General features: G+C 34.6%; 6 protein-coding genes across 10 annotated transcripts in view; 3 read left to right on the top strand and 3 right to left on the bottom strand.

Moving 5' to 3' along the window:
* Positions 1 to 42: 42 nt before the first annotated feature.
* On the bottom strand, positions 43 to 3,919 carry LOC116848353 (protein archease-like). 2 transcript variants are annotated; one of them, XM_032824342.1, is made up of 4 exons: positions 2,424 to 3,919; positions 2,192 to 2,216; positions 1,764 to 1,968; positions 43 to 1,126 (listed from the first exon to the last, which is right to left on the bottom strand). In XM_032824342.1, the coding sequence occupies exons 1-4, from the start codon at positions 2,473 to 2,475 to the stop codon at positions 944 to 946; spliced, it is 465 nt and encodes a 154-aa protein (XP_032680233.1). In that variant the 5' UTR covers positions 2,476 to 3,919; the 3' UTR covers positions 43 to 943. The 2 variants fall into 2 exon arrangements, with proteins under 2 accessions (XP_032680233.1, XP_032680225.1); XM_032824334.1 differs by having other exon boundaries at positions 43 to 1,129; positions 2,424 to 3,906.
* Positions 3,920 to 4,500: 581 nt separating this feature from the next.
* Positions 4,501 to 6,012, top strand: LOC116848365 (60S ribosomal protein L35a). Of its 2 annotated transcripts, none has more exons than XM_032824355.1 (4): positions 4,501 to 4,597; positions 5,058 to 5,293; positions 5,709 to 5,867; positions 5,943 to 6,012. In XM_032824355.1, exons 2-4 carry the CDS (start codon positions 5,060 to 5,062, stop codon positions 5,964 to 5,966), a joined length of 417 nt encoding a protein of 138 aa, XP_032680246.1. In that variant the 5' UTR covers positions 4,501 to 4,597; positions 5,058 to 5,059; the 3' UTR covers positions 5,967 to 6,012. The 2 variants fall into 2 exon arrangements, with proteins under 2 accessions (XP_032680246.1, XP_032680255.1); XM_032824364.1 differs by having other exon boundaries at positions 4,540 to 4,620.
* A 217-nt stretch (positions 6,013 to 6,229) lies between these two features.
* Positions 6,230 to 8,830, top strand: LOC116848346 (SPRY domain-containing protein 7). Its single transcript, XM_032824322.1, has 4 exons — positions 6,230 to 6,833; positions 7,517 to 7,794; positions 8,000 to 8,102; positions 8,196 to 8,830. The coding sequence occupies exons 1-4, from the start codon at positions 6,731 to 6,733 to the stop codon at positions 8,291 to 8,293; spliced, it is 582 nt and encodes a 193-aa protein (XP_032680213.1). The 5' UTR covers positions 6,230 to 6,730; the 3' UTR covers positions 8,294 to 8,830.
* LOC116848343 (heparan-sulfate 6-O-sulfotransferase 2) lies at positions 8,686 to 16,767 on the bottom strand. Its single transcript, XM_032824311.1, has 4 exons — positions 15,884 to 16,767; positions 14,349 to 14,752; positions 13,573 to 13,752; positions 8,686 to 12,226 (listed from the first exon to the last, which is right to left on the bottom strand). Exons 1-4 carry the CDS (start codon positions 16,353 to 16,355, stop codon positions 11,909 to 11,911), a joined length of 1,374 nt encoding a protein of 457 aa, XP_032680202.1. The 5' UTR covers positions 16,356 to 16,767; the 3' UTR covers positions 8,686 to 11,908.
* A 1,801-nt stretch (positions 16,768 to 18,568) lies between these two features.
* On the top strand, positions 18,569 to 19,805 carry LOC116848960 (dynactin subunit 3). The gene is made up of 2 exons (XM_032825637.1): positions 18,569 to 18,719; positions 18,802 to 19,805. The coding sequence occupies exon 2, from the start codon at positions 18,810 to 18,812 to the stop codon at positions 19,380 to 19,382; it is 573 nt and encodes a 190-aa protein (XP_032681528.1). The 5' UTR covers positions 18,569 to 18,719; positions 18,802 to 18,809; the 3' UTR covers positions 19,383 to 19,805.
* Positions 19,764 to 21,935, bottom strand: part of LOC116848829 — a 53,148-nt gene continuing 50,976 nt past the window's right edge. For all 3 annotated transcript variants that reach the window (XM_032825353.1, XM_032825346.1, XM_032825358.1), the window contains 3 exons: positions 21,666 to 21,867; positions 21,387 to 21,581; positions 19,764 to 21,248 (listed from right to left, as the gene is read on the bottom strand). In XM_032825353.1, coding sequence (XP_032681244.1) covers positions 21,063 to 21,248; positions 21,387 to 21,581; positions 21,666 to 21,867 — 583 coding nt within the window. In that variant the 3' untranslated portion in view covers positions 19,764 to 21,062. The remainder of the gene's footprint in view (positions 21,249 to 21,386; positions 21,582 to 21,665; positions 21,868 to 21,935) is intronic.

Genomic DNA, 21,935 nt, shown 5'->3' with positions numbered 1-21,935 from the left:
AAAATCGATGGACGAGAAAGAGGCGAGAAGATAAAAATATCGTCGACAAAAAAGTCGCATACTTTTATTTCCGAGCAAATCGCCGCAACGCGCTACCACTTTTTCTCACACTTCACGGCATTTTTATTTTCACGAGGAGTCCGCGCGCCACGACCTGAATAACACGGAGATATAGTCAAGAGCACGACGGATATATCGCAGAATGTTGGTGGAAATCTAACAATTTTGTGAAATTTACATAACTTTCTATTATCCGATCAAATCTCTTGGACGTAATGTTACTACGAGTCGCACAACTTCTATGAACGTAGGTAGAAATAGAAAACGTATAAAGAGTATGCTCCAATAGATATTCTAACATTGCGAGTAAAATCGAGAGTAATTGCTAGGTAAAATCGAAAGTAATAAAATACTAATTCGGTGAAGGCGCACTCGTCGAAATGTCCGACGAAATATCAATGTATGTCGAACAGGTACATCGAATACTAAAAAGCATAACTCACATATATGTATAAACTTGTATACGAGCTAGTTACACAATAATGACGATAAAAACTATCCTGACGAGATACACCGGTACTTGAAGCGAAAACCGACACCTTCGGCGGGCCCCCAACTTCGCGAGCACGCGCTCCAGGTGCCCGTGGCGTCTTGACACGCGCCTGAGTCAGGTCACCAAGAAGGGGGCCCGGTGCTTTCTTCGTAACGTATTTATTTGAACCCTACTCAACTACAAAAGGATCGTATCCTCTATGTAGGCCGTAGGGGAGGCGCACCCTCCCTTCTCGCCCTCCGGCGGCCGTGTCCCTCCTGCTTCCCTCCAACCCTCCGTAACAGACCAGTCATCCCCACTTGTCCGTTGTCCGGAGGCGCGCGTTGCGCGAAGGAACATAGGTAAGCGCGCACGACGGTAAGGGCTAGCAGGGCTGGGCCGATGTACGCGTCATATGTCGACGATGACGAATACCTCGGGCCGATCCACCGCCGGACGATCGTGGATCTGCATCGCGGAGTACGTGATGGCCTTCACTTCGGCACCCTGCGTGTGCTTGCCGATAGTAAACTCCTCGCCAAACGCGGTCGCCTTGATCTTGAAGGCTTGCACGTCGAATTCCGTAATCTTGACCTTCTGATAACAGAGCGCGCGTTTTACCTCTCTCTCTTTCTCTCTCTCTCTCATCCCCTTCTCCTCGCTCGAATAAAGGTATGCGAAATTCCCGCAAGACCCTCGCAGGATGTCTTTGCAGTAATCGTTTAATTTGTATATCAACTCGCGCAGGTAACGACGATTAAGCGCTTGATCGCTAAACTAACCATTGAACGCGTCTAAATAAGAGAGAATATATAAATAAAAAGTTTTTGTTAACAATGAACAAAGGATGTCTCTTTCTTTTTAACTTTTGGGACTGTTAATCCTCGCATCTCGATGATATCATTATCGATTAATCATTCTCGTTATCATAATAATAACGATACAAAAATCACACGCTTGTACTCAGGCTGAACAAAAAATCACGATGACGTCAAAATAATAATAAAATGACTAAAAAAATTCATTTTTTAATTACGATTCAATCATTCACTCGTCATTTCAACATCATGATTTTTTGTTCTGCTTGGATAACTCTCTTATGCCTGTTTCTACTATTATCGTTTAAACTATCATTAAAGCTGAAGTCTTCATTTGAACAGAATTTCAGATTGAGATTTAATCGATTTGGTAGAAACTGCCATCATGAGAGTCTACGAATAAGAGGCAATACCTTGGCGACGATGTACGGCTCGGCGCTGAACATGAAGAGCAGCTCATCGAGGAAGTGGAAGAGCAAACTCTCAAGATCGTCGCCCTCGGCTTCTATATGATGAATCTGCTCAATCTGCACGCGGTCCAAGTCCGTCGTGTAGCCGAACATGGCCATGGCGCATTGCTCGAAAGCTTCCTCCATCGTCTCGCCCCATGCGTGTAATCTACGATACAATAAGATACGATGAAGTGAATCGAACGTCGCGACAAGGATTTAATGGCATTGTTGGTACGCCTCGACATTTCTGCATGCGCGTCTTCACGCACGTGGAGACGGTTGTTCACGCGTTTTTAGGTTAGCCGCGGTTTGTAGGTTAACCTCCAAAGCTACCGCCGCCAAGCCCAGCCGGTCGACGCCGGTGCGCATTACACAAATGCAATACTCACTGTACGTCCGCGGTGTGGTCGAGATCTGCAACAGAAAGTGCCAATTTCACCGTGGATATTATCGTCGAGGCGTGGACTCGCGGAGGGATCGCGTTATAATTCGCGCGCTGCACGCCAGATCGACGGAACGGAGGTTAGGAAATTCGAATAGGTCGCGGGAATACATGCGTTTCTGCGTCCGCGATGAAAGCGAACGGCGATAGCGCCGGCAAAGATACAACTCGATACTCACATTCGTATTTAGCCGGGGGTATCTCGAGATCTTCCTTCGCGAGCTCGTCCATGATCGCGCGCACAGCTGACTGCGCCCACGTGAGTAAGCGATCAGCTGATTCACTGATGGGTTCAATCAACGGCGATGTTCGTCCGCGTAGGTCAGTTCACATCGGTCAGGTGACGCTACCTGCAAGGCAGGCTGCCTGCCTGCCGTTTAGTCAGTGCAATATAGCTCGATACATAAAACTCGAGAATGAAAGCTTGTTCAATTAATAAAACATAATGAGTTTGGTTGTTAGATTCGACAAAAGAAATATTTTTTCCTCGCGCAACAAGGCTTTTTTATTTTTACGTGCAATTACGATTGAACAGCGGGTCAGTGGATCGTTTTAATTTTTAATTGATTTTTGAATTTTAGTTTTCAATTGAACAACGTAGAAGAAATTACTGTGACAATGCAGTATTCACGTGATTTCTTGTATATAATGAAATAAATTCAATGAAATAATTCGTTATAATGCGTTATAATAAAATAAATTCAAAGGACAGAGATGTCCCACTTCAATCGTATTTTTCAGCAACAGATTCTTTGACTAATCCAAAGTCAAATGTTTTACCTTGTAGCACAAATCTCTAAAAGACTTCTTAAAGAATTCTAACAATGTTCTGGAGGGCTTGGGAACCCTTTAAAAAGTATTTTAGAGATTTGTGCTATATGGATTTTAGTAAGTACTTCGAACTACCGATAACTTTCGAATTTGAAGTGATTGAAGATCGCTTTAATAACCACGTAAGGTTTTTCGCAAATTAGACTTTTGAAAGCTAAAATAAATAACGAAATTTGTTGAAATGATATCAGATAAAATTTATGTTAACTTAAGACTTGGAAGATTCCATTTAAAGATGTAGAATGTTGAAAATTGAACAATTAAGAAAAAATCTATTATAATATTTTTCTTCCCCCCTTCTCTCTCTTTCAGTTATTAGCTCAGGAACCTATTAAGATCTATTTCTTAACACCGTTTTTTAAGATGTATATTATATTATGTAGATTATCTAAGATAGATATTCTAAGATGTAGATTATATTAATTTGACAATGTCAGTTCCGATGATTTGATAGTTACAGATGTTCCTTGAAAATAGTTATTTTCCAAAAAAATCACAAATCACATCCAAACAGTTCACACACGTCCTTACGTCACTGCAGCTAGAAACTTTGATATAACCTCTCTCGACATCCCTGCTGAGGAAAAATCGCCTCTAAGTTGGACCAGTGGTGCGATTCTGTAACTCTTAGTGATCGTTAAGAGTTACAAAATCGCATCATAGAGAGATTACTGTTGTAGAATATAATGCAATAAAGGTAAAATATCCTGCATATATAATTTATAATACATATTTGTTATACTTGCTGTTTTGCAGGAAACAACACCACAGCATGATTTTCGAATTCGTTTATCACGCAGCTTTCGCTTTTCCAGTGAAGTTGATTGGCTATCGTCTTGCCTTTTGCAGAGCTATCATTTGTTACTTCCTAAAGAAGATTAGATAGAGTGGAAACTAATAAATGAAGTCCGCACTGCCATCTATTGTGTCTGATGCCCAATTACATTTTGCTCTATTCTATCGAGCCAGTCTTTATTCAATCGATCAATATTTTTAGTAAATATTTTTGTATATCGTTAAACCTCAAATAATAGACTTCATTTTTTCATTCAGCAATGTAGATATAAATATAAATGTAAAAATTAAGGCCGGTACTTATAGTCGGATTTTGTATTTAAGCTCGTCTTAAGTTCATCTTTAGATGATGAACGGATCATATCATTGGCTACGGGGTATCTGGAGCCTTATTCTCGAAAAATATCGCATACAATATTTTTATGAAAAGCTATAGCTCATGCTTCGTATATTATAGCTTTTTATCGAAATATCATATACGATATTTTTCAAGAATACGACCCCTGAAAGGGAACTTAAGACGGTCTTAAATATAAAAGATGAATATCGGCTTATATTAACACGACGTTATGTCAGATGTGGATGAGGTACAGTTTGGGCGTTTGATTCACGAGATGGCGCTGAAACTCACAAAAATGCACAGACTGAATATTCTTATACGACTTTCCACTCTATCCGATTCTCTTTATTGATTCCTTTAGCCCGTAGTATACATTCGGTGTGCATGGTGTGTGTGAGATCACGTATTTAGTAACTATTTTGTTTAACATTATTAATTTCTCAAATAAATAACAGAAACACTTTGTAGGATATTGTGTCAGGCTACTAGATAGTTATTTGTCTTCTCATATTTCACTTAATATTTCATGATTCCGATGGATTACCGTGACCATTTTCATATCAACATCTCAGATCAACAACAAAATAAATTTATGAAATTGCATATTGTCGGTTGCACCGCACAAAACTATTGATTGAAAAAGAAAATCTTGCGCGCTTTTGAACAGTTTTAGTTCTTATCCCGGTACTTGTCGCACATAACCTTAAAGTGTTTTGTTAAGTAACCTCCGAACACGTGCACTATAATTTTACAAGATTTTCGATCAATATTTCTCGTGTTTGTTCTGAAAAAGTATTCATTTGTGTTGTTAATCGTCTTATTCTACTTGCAATTCTGTTTTTTGTAGAAATGACAAGCAAAGCGAAAACGCCAAAGACGAAGGAAGGTGCCTCTGAGGACGCACCCTTGAAGAAGAGGCCATTCAAACGCCATGGACGTTTGTATGCGAAGGCGATCTTCACAGGATATAAACGTGGATTGCGTAATCAACATGAACACACTGCTTTGCTGAAGATTGAAGGAGCCGGTACAAAGCAGGACTCCAATTTTTACGTAGGAAAGCGGTGTGTCTATGTGTACAAGGTAAAATTCTTTCTATACAGATAATATACTTGTAAATATACAGATAATATACTTGTAAAATAGAATATATAAGTCATGTTAGTGTGAAAAATGCATGATACAATTTTTGTACATTGAATCAATCAAAAAGTTTACTTCAGTTTTCTGTCTGGCAATAATAAACTTGCTACTTTCTATAATAGAGATATATAAATGCTGCCAAAATGTTAGTAGAGTTATAAACAAGGATTGTGATTGTTTGGTTGATAAATAATGTTTTTATTATATACAAGTAAAATAAAAAAGAATTTTTTTACTAAATGATCTAATGTGATAATTGATGTAATATTTATTTATTTATTCTTAATGTATTTTTTCCTAATGTTATTTGTATAGACATTTACAAAAAATAAGCTATATTAAAAAATATTCTTAGGCCAAGAACAAGACTCCTGTACCAGAAAAAACGACGAGAAAAACTAAAGTTAGAGCTATTTGGGGCAAAGTGACTCGTCCTCATGGAGCAAGTGGATCAGTACGTGCAAAATTCAAGAGGAATTTACCAGCCAAAGCTATGGGCCACCGTATCAGAATTGTATGTTTTATTAAGTAAAAATTTAAAAAAATATAAGTAAAATTAAGTAATAAATAATCTCTCTTAATGTTACAGATGCTGTATCCTAGTCGGATCTAAATATTCCTCTTGTATAATTTAAGCGAATAAATGCCATTTTGGTAAAGTTGCTTTATTTCATTTCATGTAAACCCGTCATTGTATCTTTGTAATTAATATTGTGTTGTGACACTGCAACAAGCAGCAGCTAAAAAGTCCACCTGTGGATTCTGTGTTTACATGTTCAGCTTGACGTAATGTCGTGCGGTTTGATCGTAGTTTCGGATTCTTCTAGGGTAGCTTGGTTTCATCTCCGCGCTGGAATGCGGAGATTACTCAGCCCGCGCGCCACGACAAGGCGCTAGCATCCATGCGCGGGTGCATCTTCGTTGGCATTCGCAGGACATCGCGTCGGATATACGTATACGCGTGCGCATTGTTATATTTATTCTCGCTTTCTCCATGACACGAAGCCGTAACTTAACCTAACCTTAAATGTAAATCCTGTGTCACCCACGGCATCGCGTGTTTGAAAAGATTCCACTGTCAAGCTGCTCGAGGTGGTGTCACAAAGTATGAGTCATACCGCAATCTTTCGCTCCGATCTGGATTTTTAAAATACAAATCTTCGTGCGAATCACGCGTAGATTTGAATAACGCCCAGCGTCGGAAAGTTTACTGTGTGTCACGACCGTTTGCGGATGGATTTTGCGTATCGCGGAAAGCAAGTGGTGAGTCGGTAGACTCCGACGAGAGAAACGATTGTTTTTCTCCTGCCGTCGTCGAATTACGATGCCGTGCTCGTCTTTGTGAAACGAATCTCGCCTGGACGGCAAGCGCGAACGATGTTCTGCTGTCTGAGAAACTGTTTCGACGGCCTCGGCTTCGCCGCGGCTCAAGTACCGCAGCGAGAGCGAAATCCCATCGCCTTAGACACGTCCCACATGGGTAATTGTGAACAATTGTAAACACTTAATATCAATGTAACGTAACGTCGACCCGCCTTTGTGATCACGTTCAACTCATTTGCATCATGAGATTTTTTAAATACGATGAAATCATGACACTGATTTAATATTACGGGAAACATTCGCAGAATTGTTTACAAATTAACTCGACATAAACAATTAGTGGTTGTTTACGTCGAGCTAACTTTGACTGTGCCACTTTGATATTTCGACTTCTGTGATAATGGCCAGGTGAAATAAACAGATGTACTTTCTTCCGATGCAAATTAATTAACCATAATGCTTTATGTATCTTTAGATGATGAATAATTTATAAATGTTTGTCATGTGAGATCATCACACACACACACACACACACGCGCGCGCGAATTCTGTTTTTATCAAAGCATATTTCCGATACAATAATTTTCATAAATATAAAATAATCCGTTCTTTTTTTAATTCATTTGTATTGTATAATAAATATTATGTTTTGATCAATAAGGAAACTAAAAGTCTGATACATCTTATTTGTAGATATTAATTGATATTTGGTGTTTTTTTCTACATATTAAATTTTAAATATTCTTACATTACTGATATATATTTAGATAAGTTGTATGAAAATATGTTTACTGTATGTATAAATATAATAATTCAATATTACGATGCTTTTTCATACAGGAAATGAGGTAGTGATAGTAAAAAATGGTCTAAGAATATGTGGTAGTGGTGGTGCCTTAACGAACGCCCCTCTCGTTCAGAGTAAAAGTTATTTTGAAGTAAAGATTCAACAAGGCGGCATATGGGGTATTGGATTAGCCAGAAGAACTGCAGACCTTAACATTGCGGTAGGAGGAAAGGACTCAGAAAGTTGGGCACTGAATTCAGATGGTATTCTAAGACACAATGAGCAGGAGCTGCACAAAATACAAAATCCTGTACAGGAAGGAGATGTCATTGTAAGGATTATTTGATTTTAACAGTTCAGAAGAATAGAGACTCAATAAGCTTTTTGTTTGATAATGTGTATCAAAAGTTCCTTATATTCTCTGAATATTTGTTAAAACATTAAATCAAGCTGGACAAAAATTCTAAGATGAAATGTATTGATTTATATTGTGATTGATACTTTCTGAAAGAATAACTGAAGATTCGTTTTTTCAGGGAGTATCCTATGACCACGTAGAATTGAATTTTTACTTGAACGGGGAATCTATGAATGCTCCAGTCATAGGTATAAAGGGACGAGTTTATCCAGTGCTCTATGGTAAAGCATTTTATGTTTTAATAAATAAATATAATAAGCATATATCGTACCACTTGTGATGTTTGTTTTAACTGATTATATTCTAACTTGTAGTTGACGATGGAGCTATTCTAGATATAATTCTGGAAAATTTCATCCATACCCCGCCAATGGGCTTCGAAAAAATAATGCTGGAACAATCGTTGCTCTAGCAAAACGGAAGTAAGATCGTTAATATATCGTTAAAGTTTTAACACTAATAATAATACATTATTCGTCCATTTCGATTTTAATTTAATATTGGAACTGCGTTAATAATAAATCGAAGAAAGAGATCATAATGACATTAGTATTAAGAAATAAGGTCACAAAGTGTAAACGTTTGTCATAATAATCGCATGATGACATAAATATACTTAATTGTGGAGAAATGTGAAATAAACGATTTGCCTAATATGTAAATCTATTTTTCGATCTACTCTCTACAGAGAACACATTCGCGTAATAAGTAAGTCGCGTATAAGTAATTTTACATAAATTATCTGAAAACTTGTCGGGTTTATTAAAATTAAAGGGTTCATGACATATTAATCGCTCTTGAATGTGTGACTTAAATTCTGCTCTATTCTGATCTGTCTATTATACAATATAATTATATATTTTTGTTTGTATAATTGTATAATAATAGATATAATGTATTCATAAATATGTGTGTACAATTCATGTAATATATAATATATATGTACGTATGTATGCATTGTATACATAATGATTTATTGATCCTTAGATAACTAATGGTATGGTATGTACACTGGCTTAAATAAGGTACCGACGGCTTTAGGCCTATTGTTCGCTTTATTAGGCTAGTGTGTCATGGCATTTCATTAACTATCTCTCTTCATATAGTTCTTCTCTCTTACGACGAATATTGTATGTAAACGTTAAAGCTAAATGTCTCGTCCTGCCTAATATACCGAAAATTCGCGCCTTTTTACATCATCGATCGCGTGAACGTTTTAACAATTTAGTTTCGCGTACACGTGAAAGAAAATATATTCCACTTGACATTACCGAATGCACAAAATTCAAAATGTGTTTCAAGAAAAACTGCAAAGGCTCTATTATCGTAATATAATCTAATCAACAAATTTTGTGCTCATTAATTACCTTTTATCTGATAAAAGACTTAATCACAGTCAAATAAGCGCCTTTTATTACAATAAGACAATGATAACTAAACAGAATATATATTAAACTAAATATTTTGCGCTTATCGACGACGTAATGATGAGCTTTTTTTGTCTGATAATGTGTATCAAAAGTTCCTTATATTCTTTGAATGTTTGCTGAAACATATTAAATCTTTGGTCCTTAATATTAGCTTTAAACAATTAGTATTAATAATGTGTTACACACTTACATATTTATACTATATAAATATCATTCCATTGTGAAACAATGTCATTTCGTTAATATCATATTAACTTACACATCATTATTTGCCATAATGAAAGTTCTATATGCTGAACGTAACATTGTTTATTTTCAACGGTTAGTTTTTTAAATACATAATTTATGGCACTCTGTATTTCCTCTATGTAAACTTATATTTATATATATATATATATATTTTTTTTTTTTATTCGTCCAAAAGATCTGCATGTATCTTCAAGAGAGCCCTTGCAACTTTTATATACTTCAGTTGTTAGCTATGTATACACATATGTATGTATATACATACATACATATAACTGTACGATAGCTATATTACACATATTTTATGACTGGATGATATGAGATATTTATAATGGTAACCCATCGAGTCTTATTGCACTTGCAACTTCCGTTGCTTGGTGAGTGAGTACTATCCGTATTAAGATAGCTTGACTGACTTTGTAATCACTGATCACTGTCTAATGCATTATGCTGTCGTTTGATTAAACTATATAGGCCTGTGATTAAATAACATAAATAAAATTTACAAAATTATCCCTGTAAGACTTTCACACAATGCAATTTAATTATCTGGTGATGCCGTGAATACTCTTCTAGAACAAAATAATATCATTAGTGAACAATATAGTATTTTGTATTATACATCTCGAATATAGAGTAGAGCCGTTGATTACAATTTCTCGAGCAATATTCAGATCAATAATGGAAAAGTACTTTTTCCTTGTCCTCGAAAATTTCCATCGGAAATATACGTATACATCAATTTCTATGTGGCTTATTATATAAGTGTCTTATTACTTAAACTATACAAATTGTTTTTGTAAAACTAACGCGAGCTCGTTTCAATTATATTGCAAATAATTTGATTAAAAAATATATATGTACTTTCAGATATATACATTTACAAAAGTAAGTCAAAACCTATGCACCTTTTAATTACAACGTGCTACTGATATAAAAAATTGTATAACGCATGAAATATCTACCAAACCTGAAATATTAATATAATACCTCTATTTCTTGGCTTCTCATCGTAAAAGATGATCTGCGAACTAATTTGAGATCTCTTGCATGTTCTCTTTTTCTCTTTTAATCAAAATAATGATTTATCTCTTTTAATATAATTAGCATGTTTGTGCAATAATTAGTGGCATTTGTTATACGTATATCTGATTAATACATACTATATAAATTCAGTAATGCATCAAACATGAATAAAACTGATCGCTAGTTATTCAATTTTTCAATATTATTTCATTATTACAAGCACTTCTGATTTGCACTCAATGCTGATGCAATTTGTATTGCATTGTATTTTATTGTTCTGTATGTTGAATTGTTCTAAAAAAAGCCTGTGCTTACATTTTTGTTAATAGTAGAATCTATTAAAATTTCGCATTACATTTAGAAATAAATTCTATTATTTTATTAAATTAGATTAACTCAATTATAAAAATTGTTTTCAACATACACGTGTAATAAATCTATAGCTTTTAAAGAGATAGTACAAACTTCATGAAAATTCTCAAAAACTCATAAATAAGCATTCATAAAAAAATATAAAATAATAAAAAATGGATAGTATTTGCAATTTGTCTTCAAAATATTATTTTCCTTATCTTTCTTTCTTCTAAGATTATCGCTGTTCTATATATATATTTTTCTTTTTTTTTTATTGAGAAATATGAGTTTATAATTGTATCAACATGTTATAACACTGCGTTTAAATCCCTGTGTAAATCCCTATATTGAACAGAAATAGATATATGTAAATAAAAAAAAATATAAAATAATTAAACGACAAAAATATTTATAAAAATTAATGGGAGGAAAATCATTATTTGGCGTGTATTGGCAATTACTCAGTTTGTGGTTAATATGGATACATATAAGAAAATGATCAACTTTATGACTACATATATAATTAGAAGCAAATATATGTTACTTATATATGGAAGAACCTTCATAGAGTTTGCGAACGTTTCATGAATTATAGAAAATTTCTGTGATTATGAAATAACCATTTTTACACGCTTTTAATTTACTGACAGAGTACCTAGGAATCACACCAAGGTTCTCGGAGCTCTCTTTGGTCTTGTCCAAGTACACTTGTTTGCACAACGGTTGCGTACACTTTTTCCGATGATATTAAGAGCGCATCAGATGATCACGATTACGAGCCACCGGTGTGCAAACGAATGTACATTTCTGTGCTTTTGGTAAATTTCACACAGACAGCTACGCATCGATTACGCAAAGTATCTCATTGTAACACTTTCTACAATATATCCCCGAGATGCTCAGATCCCGAGTAACGCGTGCTGACGGATGCGAAGTGTCGATAAGGATTATGTCGGTAATGTACTCACACCTCATTCGTTATCCGTAGTATCTTCAATGACAGAATCCCAATTAAATTCTGTAGCACTTTGCCTCGAGGGTAATTCACCAAGATGTTGAAATCGTTGTACGAAGTAGGGATCACGATCTCTAAGCCGTTTAAATCTTTGAAAGGCGAGATTCTTTGCGAACTCATAGAGTTCCAGGTCCAAGTTGTTGAGTCTACGTACGGCGTCCAATTGCTCCGCGCTGAGAGTTGCCATAGTAGCTGCGCTGAGTGTAGCATTGTGCTGCTCAAAGGCAACTGCGAAACGCATTCCAAACGTTTCTTCAAACGAATACTGTCCCACCTGCATGATTTAATATTTTGTTATTAGTACACAAATAGAATATATTAAAATATACTGTGTCGGTAAAAAAAAAAGTTTGGTCTGATAATATTTTGAAGGTAAATGTGATCAGTTTCTGCAAATAGAAGTACACAAACGCTGCTACAATTCCAGCGATTACTTGATATAATTCTATTGAATGTAATAAAGTCAAATTCTACTTAATAATCGTGCTAAATTATTTTATTTTGTTCCCATACTTATTAATTCTGCACTACTTTCAATATTTGCAATATTTTACAATGATATGTTTTATTATAGTCTCCAATCTCTTCAAAATTGAAAATATCAATATATAAAGTTTATATTACACACCATACTTTTTTTTTATATAAACAGTTATTACAATAATATTAATATAACGATTTTGGTATAAACTGTCATGCTGTTATATAATTGGATAAGTATTTCTAAATGTCAAGTATCTCAATCTGGTCAGAGATCAAGGATAACAGCTTCAACAAAAAAGTCGACCAAAAAAAAATAATGACCCGAAGCATTTATGATAAAGAGATGCCATTAAAGTTACACACATACTATAAAAGACTTTAATATATTTCTAGGATCAACTAGAATTTTCATCATCACTTTAATCAAATATGTTTTTTGAGTTTATCAAATTTTTTTATTTTAAAGTAGAATATCTGTATATAATGAAGTATATAAAATATAAATAAATTGCAAAAAGAGAAAGTTACATATTTCTTAAGATTTTTTAATTGTATTAGATACAGTTGTGATAAAGCAGTAACAAATCAAGGATGGCAACAAGTAATTTATGAAAGGAGCCTATTGCTCCCACATGTTGAGAGGGAAGTTCTCATAAATATTTACATTAAGACGTCTATTCTTAAGCAGCCAAGTCGCGGACGTGATGTATAAGAATAACAACTTCACACAGTTTAGAATATTTGCAAAAAAACTGCAATGCGCTGCTAAATTTATGCTTACTCTTTGTATTATTTTGTTTATATATAAGAATAATTTTATAAAAATAATTTATATTGATTAATTATATCGTGATCACTTTTTGGTCAATGAAAAAACTATTTTCATAAAACATATTTGCATAAGAACATATAATATTAAATATTATGATACTTTCTATAATTTGTGTGATAAATATTAAAGTAATTAATAATATTAAAAATAATAATTAAAATAAGTTATAATAATTATAATTATTAATAATAATATAATTATTTTAATTATTAATCAATTTAATAATTAATAATTAAAATAAAAGGAAAAAATACGCAAACACAATAATAATGAAAAAAAGAAACGTATTTAAATGTATTAAATACCTTTTGGTACTCAGTCAACATGAAGAAAGGCATGAACTGCAAATTGTGTTTAGCACTGGCTAGCATTAGACGATCTCTATCAGTATTGCTGAGAGTGGAGTTGTAACAGCCAACTATTGATAGATCTGCTAGCATTCTAGTTTGGCGATTATTCGCCAAATTGTAAGAACACGCCATAAACTGCAAATATACAATTTCAATCAAGTGTTAATCATTTTTAATTTTTACATTAATATTCATATAATTTACTTCTATTATTATCTCGAACAAAGTTCGATTTTCAGTTCGATCTTTCATTGATAACATCAGTCAACACAACGGACTTATTATATTAAAAAATGTGATACAGTTTTATTTATAAGAAACATATTGTACATATATAAGATAAGAAAGTTTTTATATAAATAATTTAATCTACGTTATATATATAATATATATTCTTATCTTGGATTTTTATCATTATTTCGAATAGAATTCGACTTTTTCTGTATTCGTCTCGATAACAGCAAATCAACACAATGCGCGTATTATGGAAGAGAGTATCATAAAGTTATCTGACAGGAAATAACTGCACGTGAAGTAAGAAAGGGTAGTCTTAGATACGAGAGAGAACTCTTATCTCAAGTTATTTCTAGACGTAGAAAGGCATGCAGATAGGCTACTGCATGCCTTATACTCATGGTAGAAGACAGCATCAAAAACAAGTAAAATTGGCAATCATAAGATCAAGCGAAAACGCTTTATGCGTAATTCTGGATAAAGTATTATATAATTACCTGTTCTAAGGTGACACCTTGCCAGCTGGGCCCAGTATAACACTGGGGTATATTTGCTTGAGTACCTCCGCACCAGTGACGAGCACCTCTCCACGTAGCACCTCTTTGCACATGTCTGAATTCGGAGAGATACCTAGCGACGGGATCCCTAATGATAGTTATGTAAAAGTAACGGCGCCTTATGCCATCACCTTCGATTTTATTAAGCTCCGTATCTACACAACTCGTTAACTCGGTCCAGTCCGCGTGCAGACCGCACTTCCAGCCGGTCGAGTACCGTGAGAACAGCCAATTTTCGTTACGGTTTGGACGGAAACAGAAGCAACGCTTGCGTCGTCGTTGACACGAGCACGGTCTTTGCAAATCTAGGTCTCGCACCAGATGTTTTCCAAATAATGTCCCACCTTGAAATAGAGTAAACATTACATTAGTATATATCTCTCAATGGATATTCATTTTGTTTGCTGACATTTAGATGAATGAAATCCGAAATTTCTTTATGTATGTTCTATATTTTAAATAAATACTTTTCTCTCTTTTTTCTTCTCTTTCTCTCTTTCTATATATATATATATATATATATATATATATATATATATATATATATATATATATATATATATATATATTTCTCACATACACCTTATATACTTTTCATATACACCCATGTACTCCTGTAATTCAATAATTTTTTTTATATGTAGTAATATGTGTATGCTGTAATTTTTTTATTATGTGATTTGCTTTTTTTTATAAATTAAATTGTATGGCAAGTGTATTACAATGAGTTGTACTTTTACAAAGGAAAATTTATGAACGTAAGAAGAAAGAAGACAATGAGAGGATGCAAACACACAGCATACTAAATAACTCCATATCCCTGAATTATTCTCTTTCCCTCTTTCTTTCTAAGACCAGAGGGCCTGCTGGTTTGAGAATGCGTGATGAATAATGCAATAATTCAAGTACACAATGGCCAGAGAGGAAGTAACATTTCTTTATTGTTTTATTCTTCTCTAAGCATCCGCTAAACGTATATTTTGGTGATACAAAATGATACATGCGTCTAAATAAATATTTCAACTTTTGCAAATCATATATTTATTTTGGAATATAATATCCGAAATATATATCTCCCAAGAATTTATTATATATAGAACTCTTGTGAAATTTGATATGTTAATTACTCATTATATATTAATTATTGTTATATTAAAAAAATATCATTAATAAATTTAATACAATGACAAAATATAGACTGCACTGAAGTCAGGATAAAAAATAATTTGTAAATCAGTTTTAACACACGTAAAGAATTAAAATATGAATTAGAAGACAATTTATATAGAGAGCAAAGTCTTTGGCTTCCAGACTTGGCGTAAAGATTACAGATGTAAACTTTAGTAGGACAATTTATTTTCAAGATAATAACTTATCCAGAATCTCTAGGATCAATTAATAATCTAGGATCAAGATCATCTATAAATATAAATCTTTACTCATGGTAAACAGCCTAACAGCAACAAATTACTTACCAGTTTTTTGTATATGTAGGAACACCATGACATCATGAGCATTGATATCAAACTGAAAGGTGTCATTGGCGAAAACATCGTCGTAGCCCAGGCTGCCCTGGACGCTCTGGAGCTTGAAAGCAGGATGGACCGACATCAGGCCGTTCCTATCAAGCTCGATGGACACGGAAGACAGACCAGAGCCAACAGGGCCGACAGGGGACAGCAGGCCCTCGGACAACCTGACGGACTCCTTGATCTCGCGGTTGGTCAGAGCGCATACATGATCCGGGCAGAAGTAGCCCAGGTAGACGATTCCGCTGAGCGCCAGCAGCAGGCATACCCCGACGATGCTACGCAAGCGGGTCCTGCGCGGCCGCGACTCCATCGTCGCCGACCTCCTCTCGTCACATAAGTCTTCCGGCACGAGCAGAGCGAGTTCGCTAGCGTCTACCGATCCGTCGGCACCCGCTGCTCGTCTGCCCATTGGCATCGCGCCCCATGTCTCGCGCTTCACGGCTTCTGCGGCACCAGTGGACGACGTAAACGCGCCGCGCAACGTTCGTCCGACACGACGACTCGATCGTAACTACGCTCGCGTCGAGCGTCGGCCATGACAGATGCTCTGCTCTCCGCTGTTCACCGCTCCACTCCTCTCCACTCCTTCACGCTTCATGCTTCGGCTCCCTGCCACTCTCCTTTAGATACACAGACGCTCGAGTAATGTCCCCGTCGTCGTCGTCGTCGTCGTCGTAGTTAGAGGATACGGTCCAGTGGGCGCTGCAAATGATTTGTAGCGTTTTTACTTCTTTCTCTTTCTTCATTCGAATCCGAGGAATAGAACAAGAGGGAGAAACGCTGCGCAGCATTTGTAGCGGTTGTTGGACCGCACCCGTAGCGTATGGTTGGATTACGTTAGGCTGGCGCGTGTTTTGTATCTCAACTCCCGCTCGTACGATGCTCAGTGATCCTCATCGCGCTTGAAAGCATCAATTTTCCTATATCTGCAGAAAAGAGAGAGAATAAGATAATTTGATATTTCGAAATATTTTGAAATATTCTTGAACCATAAATAGAGAGAAACCACTGATAAGTCGAATCACGATTGAAATGGTTCGATATCATGGATTTATCGGGCTGAATCTTAAAATTAACTTCAGGAATTCAAAGTCTTTTAAGGCTACTTAAATAAGTCCTTGCAAAATATGTTGGAATAAAATGATATGTTCATAAAGTGAGTCTTGGGATCGATTGAGCAAATCGATTGTAAAATATTCCTTTTGTTCTAATAATCAATAACCGTAAAATTAACGTGACATGTAATTTTTCTTTTTAGCTTCTCATAATTTTATGATGTTAATTTTACATATATTTGTTGATGTGTTTCTCGTTTTAGAGTAAAAAGAAAGTTTCCGGGATATTTTACAAACGTGTTTAATCGATCGTACAAGTGTCGATTTGTAAACATAATATTTTATTTTAATGTATTCTCCGTTAAAATTTTTGGCAACTTTTTCTTACTTATTAATGAAGATGGCCGCGGTGAGGAGCCACAGGAGTCTAATTCAAATTTTAAATTTTAAACGTGGCAGTTATGAATGAACTTTGATAGATTACCATATAAAGATCCCTGAATTGTGCCGTGGACCGCGTGAAGTATGCTCGGCGTCTGTTTCGGTAATCGACATAGTTCACGCGAATCGCCATAGTTCACGCAATATGCGAGTAGGAACGGATGGCTGCATGTGTTTCTCGTTAAAAGACATATATTTTCTTACGGTGTCGATTGCGGTTACGAGCGAATGCGAGGTTCAGACCGAAAATGCAAAACGAAGTAAGTGCGAGACGTAGCTTTGAGTGAATAGAAGTAAAAACGGCCGAAAGAAATCCGCTTGCGAAATTCAATATCTATGACACCCAATACTCTCGGAAATGGCGGTTACTTTTTACTCGGCAATTTCTTTTCCGTTCCTAACATATAGACGTCCCTCGACGATATAACTATAAATACCGAATGTATAGAATAAAACGCGTAATTTACTAAAATACAACATATTTAAAGAGATTAAAATCCCGAATTTTCTTGTATTTTACTAATAACTAAAGTGGATAGATAAGAATTCAGTAATTTTTAAATTTTATAAGAAAATGGATTTTTTTTTATAAATCACTAATTCTAATTTAACTTTTATAGGGAGCTGAAAGATTCACGACATTCATCAACACACATATACGTACCTACACAGTGAATGCCAGAGGTGAGTACAATAAAAACTTGTTAATGGCATGTGTAAAAAAATTATAAATGAATCAGTCTCAAGTATTATCAGGTATTACGTCTATTACATGCAGTGTATATTGCAAGTATGAAATATATCTGAAGATAATAATTTGTCTCTCAATGAGCGCTTCCCTTTAACCGTAATCAAAGATCATACTAAACGCAAATAGTTTCATTCAGCGTCCTTGTGTAATAAATGATAATATTGCATTTGATAACTCGCGTGTTATTTAACACTCGGCCTCATATGCCACAGCGATTCTCAGTCTATGTGCAAGACCACGAGTAAAGTAAATTATCTCAAGATACACGAGTAAAGGAAAAGCGATTTATGTGTGTCGTATAAAAAAGTAATAACAAGAGTAAAAAAATGGTCGCATTTATTTCACAAACAATTATGTTCTGTAAAATTTATTGTCGCGTGTTGACTCGAGAGGGAGTTACTTGCTCTCGAGTCACAAAATGAAGTGCGTGAAGGATCTTGCAATTCAGTATCTCATAGAGACCTAACCTTGAAAGTGTTTCAAGCACTTCTGTCAAATTCTCCAACGAGCTTACGTGGATTATTAATAACAAGTAAGTATTCCTGAAATCTTATATGTATTAGCATTACAGTACATATTATACATATTGCAATTATATATCTTTGATATTTTAGCTTTTAGAATGTCATCCATTAAGTTGCTAGAAGACAGAATTATTAATTTGGAGAAGCAAGTGTATGGACCAAGCGAGACAATTAATATTGATGATTCTGTACCATCAAATGCTGTCATTGATCGTCTGCTAGATGTCAGCTCATTAATATCCTCCGCATTGTCGGGCAGAGAGAAGCCAAATGCGATCATCAAACGGTTGCCGGAGCTAAATGGCTACTTGGATCCTGTTTCTGAGGATATTGACATTCCCACAAGTGCTAAAGCACAATTATTGTTGACAGTGGAGCCAGAGATTATGGAGAATTACAAGCTTTTAACTAAAATGCAAGAACTTGAGCCTGTTTTAGAGTCTGAGCGTATCAAGAATGTTCCTGAATTTAACAATACATTTAATAAGTTATCGCTGTCATATCTCAAAGCTTACGAGGATTCTAAAGAACTGAATGCTCATGTACAGGATCTTTTATCTAAATATAATGCAGTCATAAACAGCATATCAGTTTCATTGATTACTTTGGATGCTGCAATTACTGCTGCGGAAATAGCAGCTATGCCAAAGAAACAAATAGAAGATGATTGAGGAGATAATTATCGTTCTGTCTACTAAGTGTATTAGTGTTAATTAATTTTTTAAATGTATTAGTGTTAATTTTTTAAGTGTATTAGTGTTAATTAATTTTTTAAATGTATTTTTTAAATGTATTTTTTTTACATGCAAAATTAATTTAATCAGTAATATTTTAAATTATTTATTATAGTGCAAAATTAATTTTATCAGTAATATTTTAAATTATTTATTATAGTGAAATGTTCTTTAGAATCACTCTGGCTTAAATTAGAATAAAAATGTATCGCGATTTCGTTTAAAATACATTTATTTGTTATTTTTATTTTCGAAATATATAAAAATATGCATTCATCAATGACTATGCATATATAAACATACTTTTATCTTGTTGTATCTCTATAACAATGCATTTTATTAAAATACTCATATTATATACATTTATCCTATCTACTACTTATGCTATCCATTGTTCATTTCAGGAATCCTTATTTAGGATCTCTGAGACAAACTGTCGATTCTCATATAATCGGACATGTATATGTGTATTGGTCTCTTATCTTAAATCTTAAATAATTATTTTTTAATTGATATATAGAGTACGTTGTGTTTGAATGTCCGAGATATCACAATTTGTTTTTAATTTCATTTGGCAATTATGAATATTTTTTTGTAACGATACGTATCGGAATTTTTTACGTACAGAAAATGTTTAACGAGACCCATTTCACTAATAAACTCTTATATACCACATTATCGATAATAAACAGTTTACTTTATACAGTATTTACATAATGATTACTTAATTGTAAATCAGTATAATTTCATCGTCTTCGATTTTCTCTACATATGCCGTCACAATTTTTGTCTTTTACGAAATTAAAATGTTTATTTTTCATTTTATCATTTAACAACGGCAATGAGATTTGAGAATTATTAAAAAAATATCTCCTGTGATATTAATAGGAACATTTAGATTGAGAAATATGAAGAAGGAATGTCTAAATTTGAAAAAATTGCACATATGTGTATGCATGCGGGTGTTTAAAATTTTTTGGTGCAATTTTACGGAGAAAGTTAAGAGATTCCAGACCGAATTCTTATCTTGCGATGATTCTTTCGTTAATTTTTCTTGTTCGTAAAAATGAGAACTCTCTAATTTACAATCGCATGATATAAGGCAAGCGAAAGCGGATACGTCGTGTCGTTGCGTTAATCGATAAAAATAATTGAAGTCGAGATTTCAACAATACTTTAACATAATTATCGAACATTTCGCTTTTACTTGCTTTACCATTCTATGTGATCGAATATCAAAGAGTTTTTTCATATGCTACTCCCATTTGACACTTAACCGACGAGCGCATAAAACCATGTTTTATTTAGATCGTAAACGACGCGGAACGCGTGGTTCTCTTTTTTTATATAGATTTTATAGAATACATATTACAGAAGAATAAAAAATATCTTACAAAATACACGGATATCGCAAATCGATAAAATTCGTCAAATACATTTCCTCATATTTACATTTATATAAAAAAAGAAGTCATTTAATCAAATAATGTTTTAATTTTTGTGCGTGTTCGATTATCCACCGTAGATCAAAACGTCAATGTTTTAATCTCTCGTCGGTTAAGTTTCGTGAACTTCGAAATGTTTCGTGAACTTCGAAAAAATTGGCAAAATAGCGATTTAGCTTTGCGTTCGCAAAGCTGGCACTGATTCGCGTAGCCACGAAAGCGCTGGCTCTAAGCTCGAGTAGATTGCTGGATGACCTCTTGAGCATCTACTGTGATAACTGAGTAGACCTTGAATTTCCCATCGTTCCGATGTGTTCTGCGATTCACTGGCGCACATCAGAGGCGCTCCTTCGTCGTTCTGAAAGCACAAATTTATGACGTTCTCTTGATACGAGTCAATTATTATTTTCAATGAATATAAATTATCTGAATTAATAGCACTTTGAACATTTTTGCCGAATAAATAATGGTTCTTTTTCGCAAACGTCACACTTACATAACAAGGGCCTTTATTAGTATCGGTGAATCCAGCGCATATGTCGTGTTCCGTGATAAATCCTGCATAATGACTCGTGGTGTTGCAATTGTCGGAATCGTACGTCGGAATAGGCAGGAATTTGAGATATTGTTGTAGATTTATTTCGCCATTCATAGGAAATCCCCATCCTGCCGTCACGCAAATCTGTCTCGGCTGAAGTGAAAGAAAAGAAACGAAAAGAAATTATAGATTGCCGACTGAATAAAACATATGAGACTGAAGGAAAAGTATATATACCTGGATAGGTTGTCTGGGCAGGCAAACGGCACTGACGTTTCTAGAGAATACTAACGGCTCCTCTAATTCGATTAAGGCGATGTCATTGTTGTACCGGAATTGATTATACTTCACTTGCGGATAGGGCACGATATTTTTCACGTGGTGTACCTTCAGCATATTCCCACCGGCGAACAGTTCCCATCCGCTTCTCTCTTTGTATCTGCAAAATCACATAGAACTTTATGTTATATATATATATATATATATATATATATATATATATATATA

Source organism: Odontomachus brunneus, unplaced genomic scaffold, assembly GCF_010583005.1.
Source record: "Odontomachus brunneus isolate Ranch 3 - 2012 unplaced genomic scaffold, Obru_v1 Obru_scaffold_005, whole genome shotgun sequence".
NCBI classification, from domain to species: Eukaryota; Metazoa; Arthropoda; class Insecta; order Hymenoptera; family Formicidae; genus Odontomachus; species Odontomachus brunneus.
This window is presented reverse-complemented; position numbering and strand designations above follow the sequence as displayed.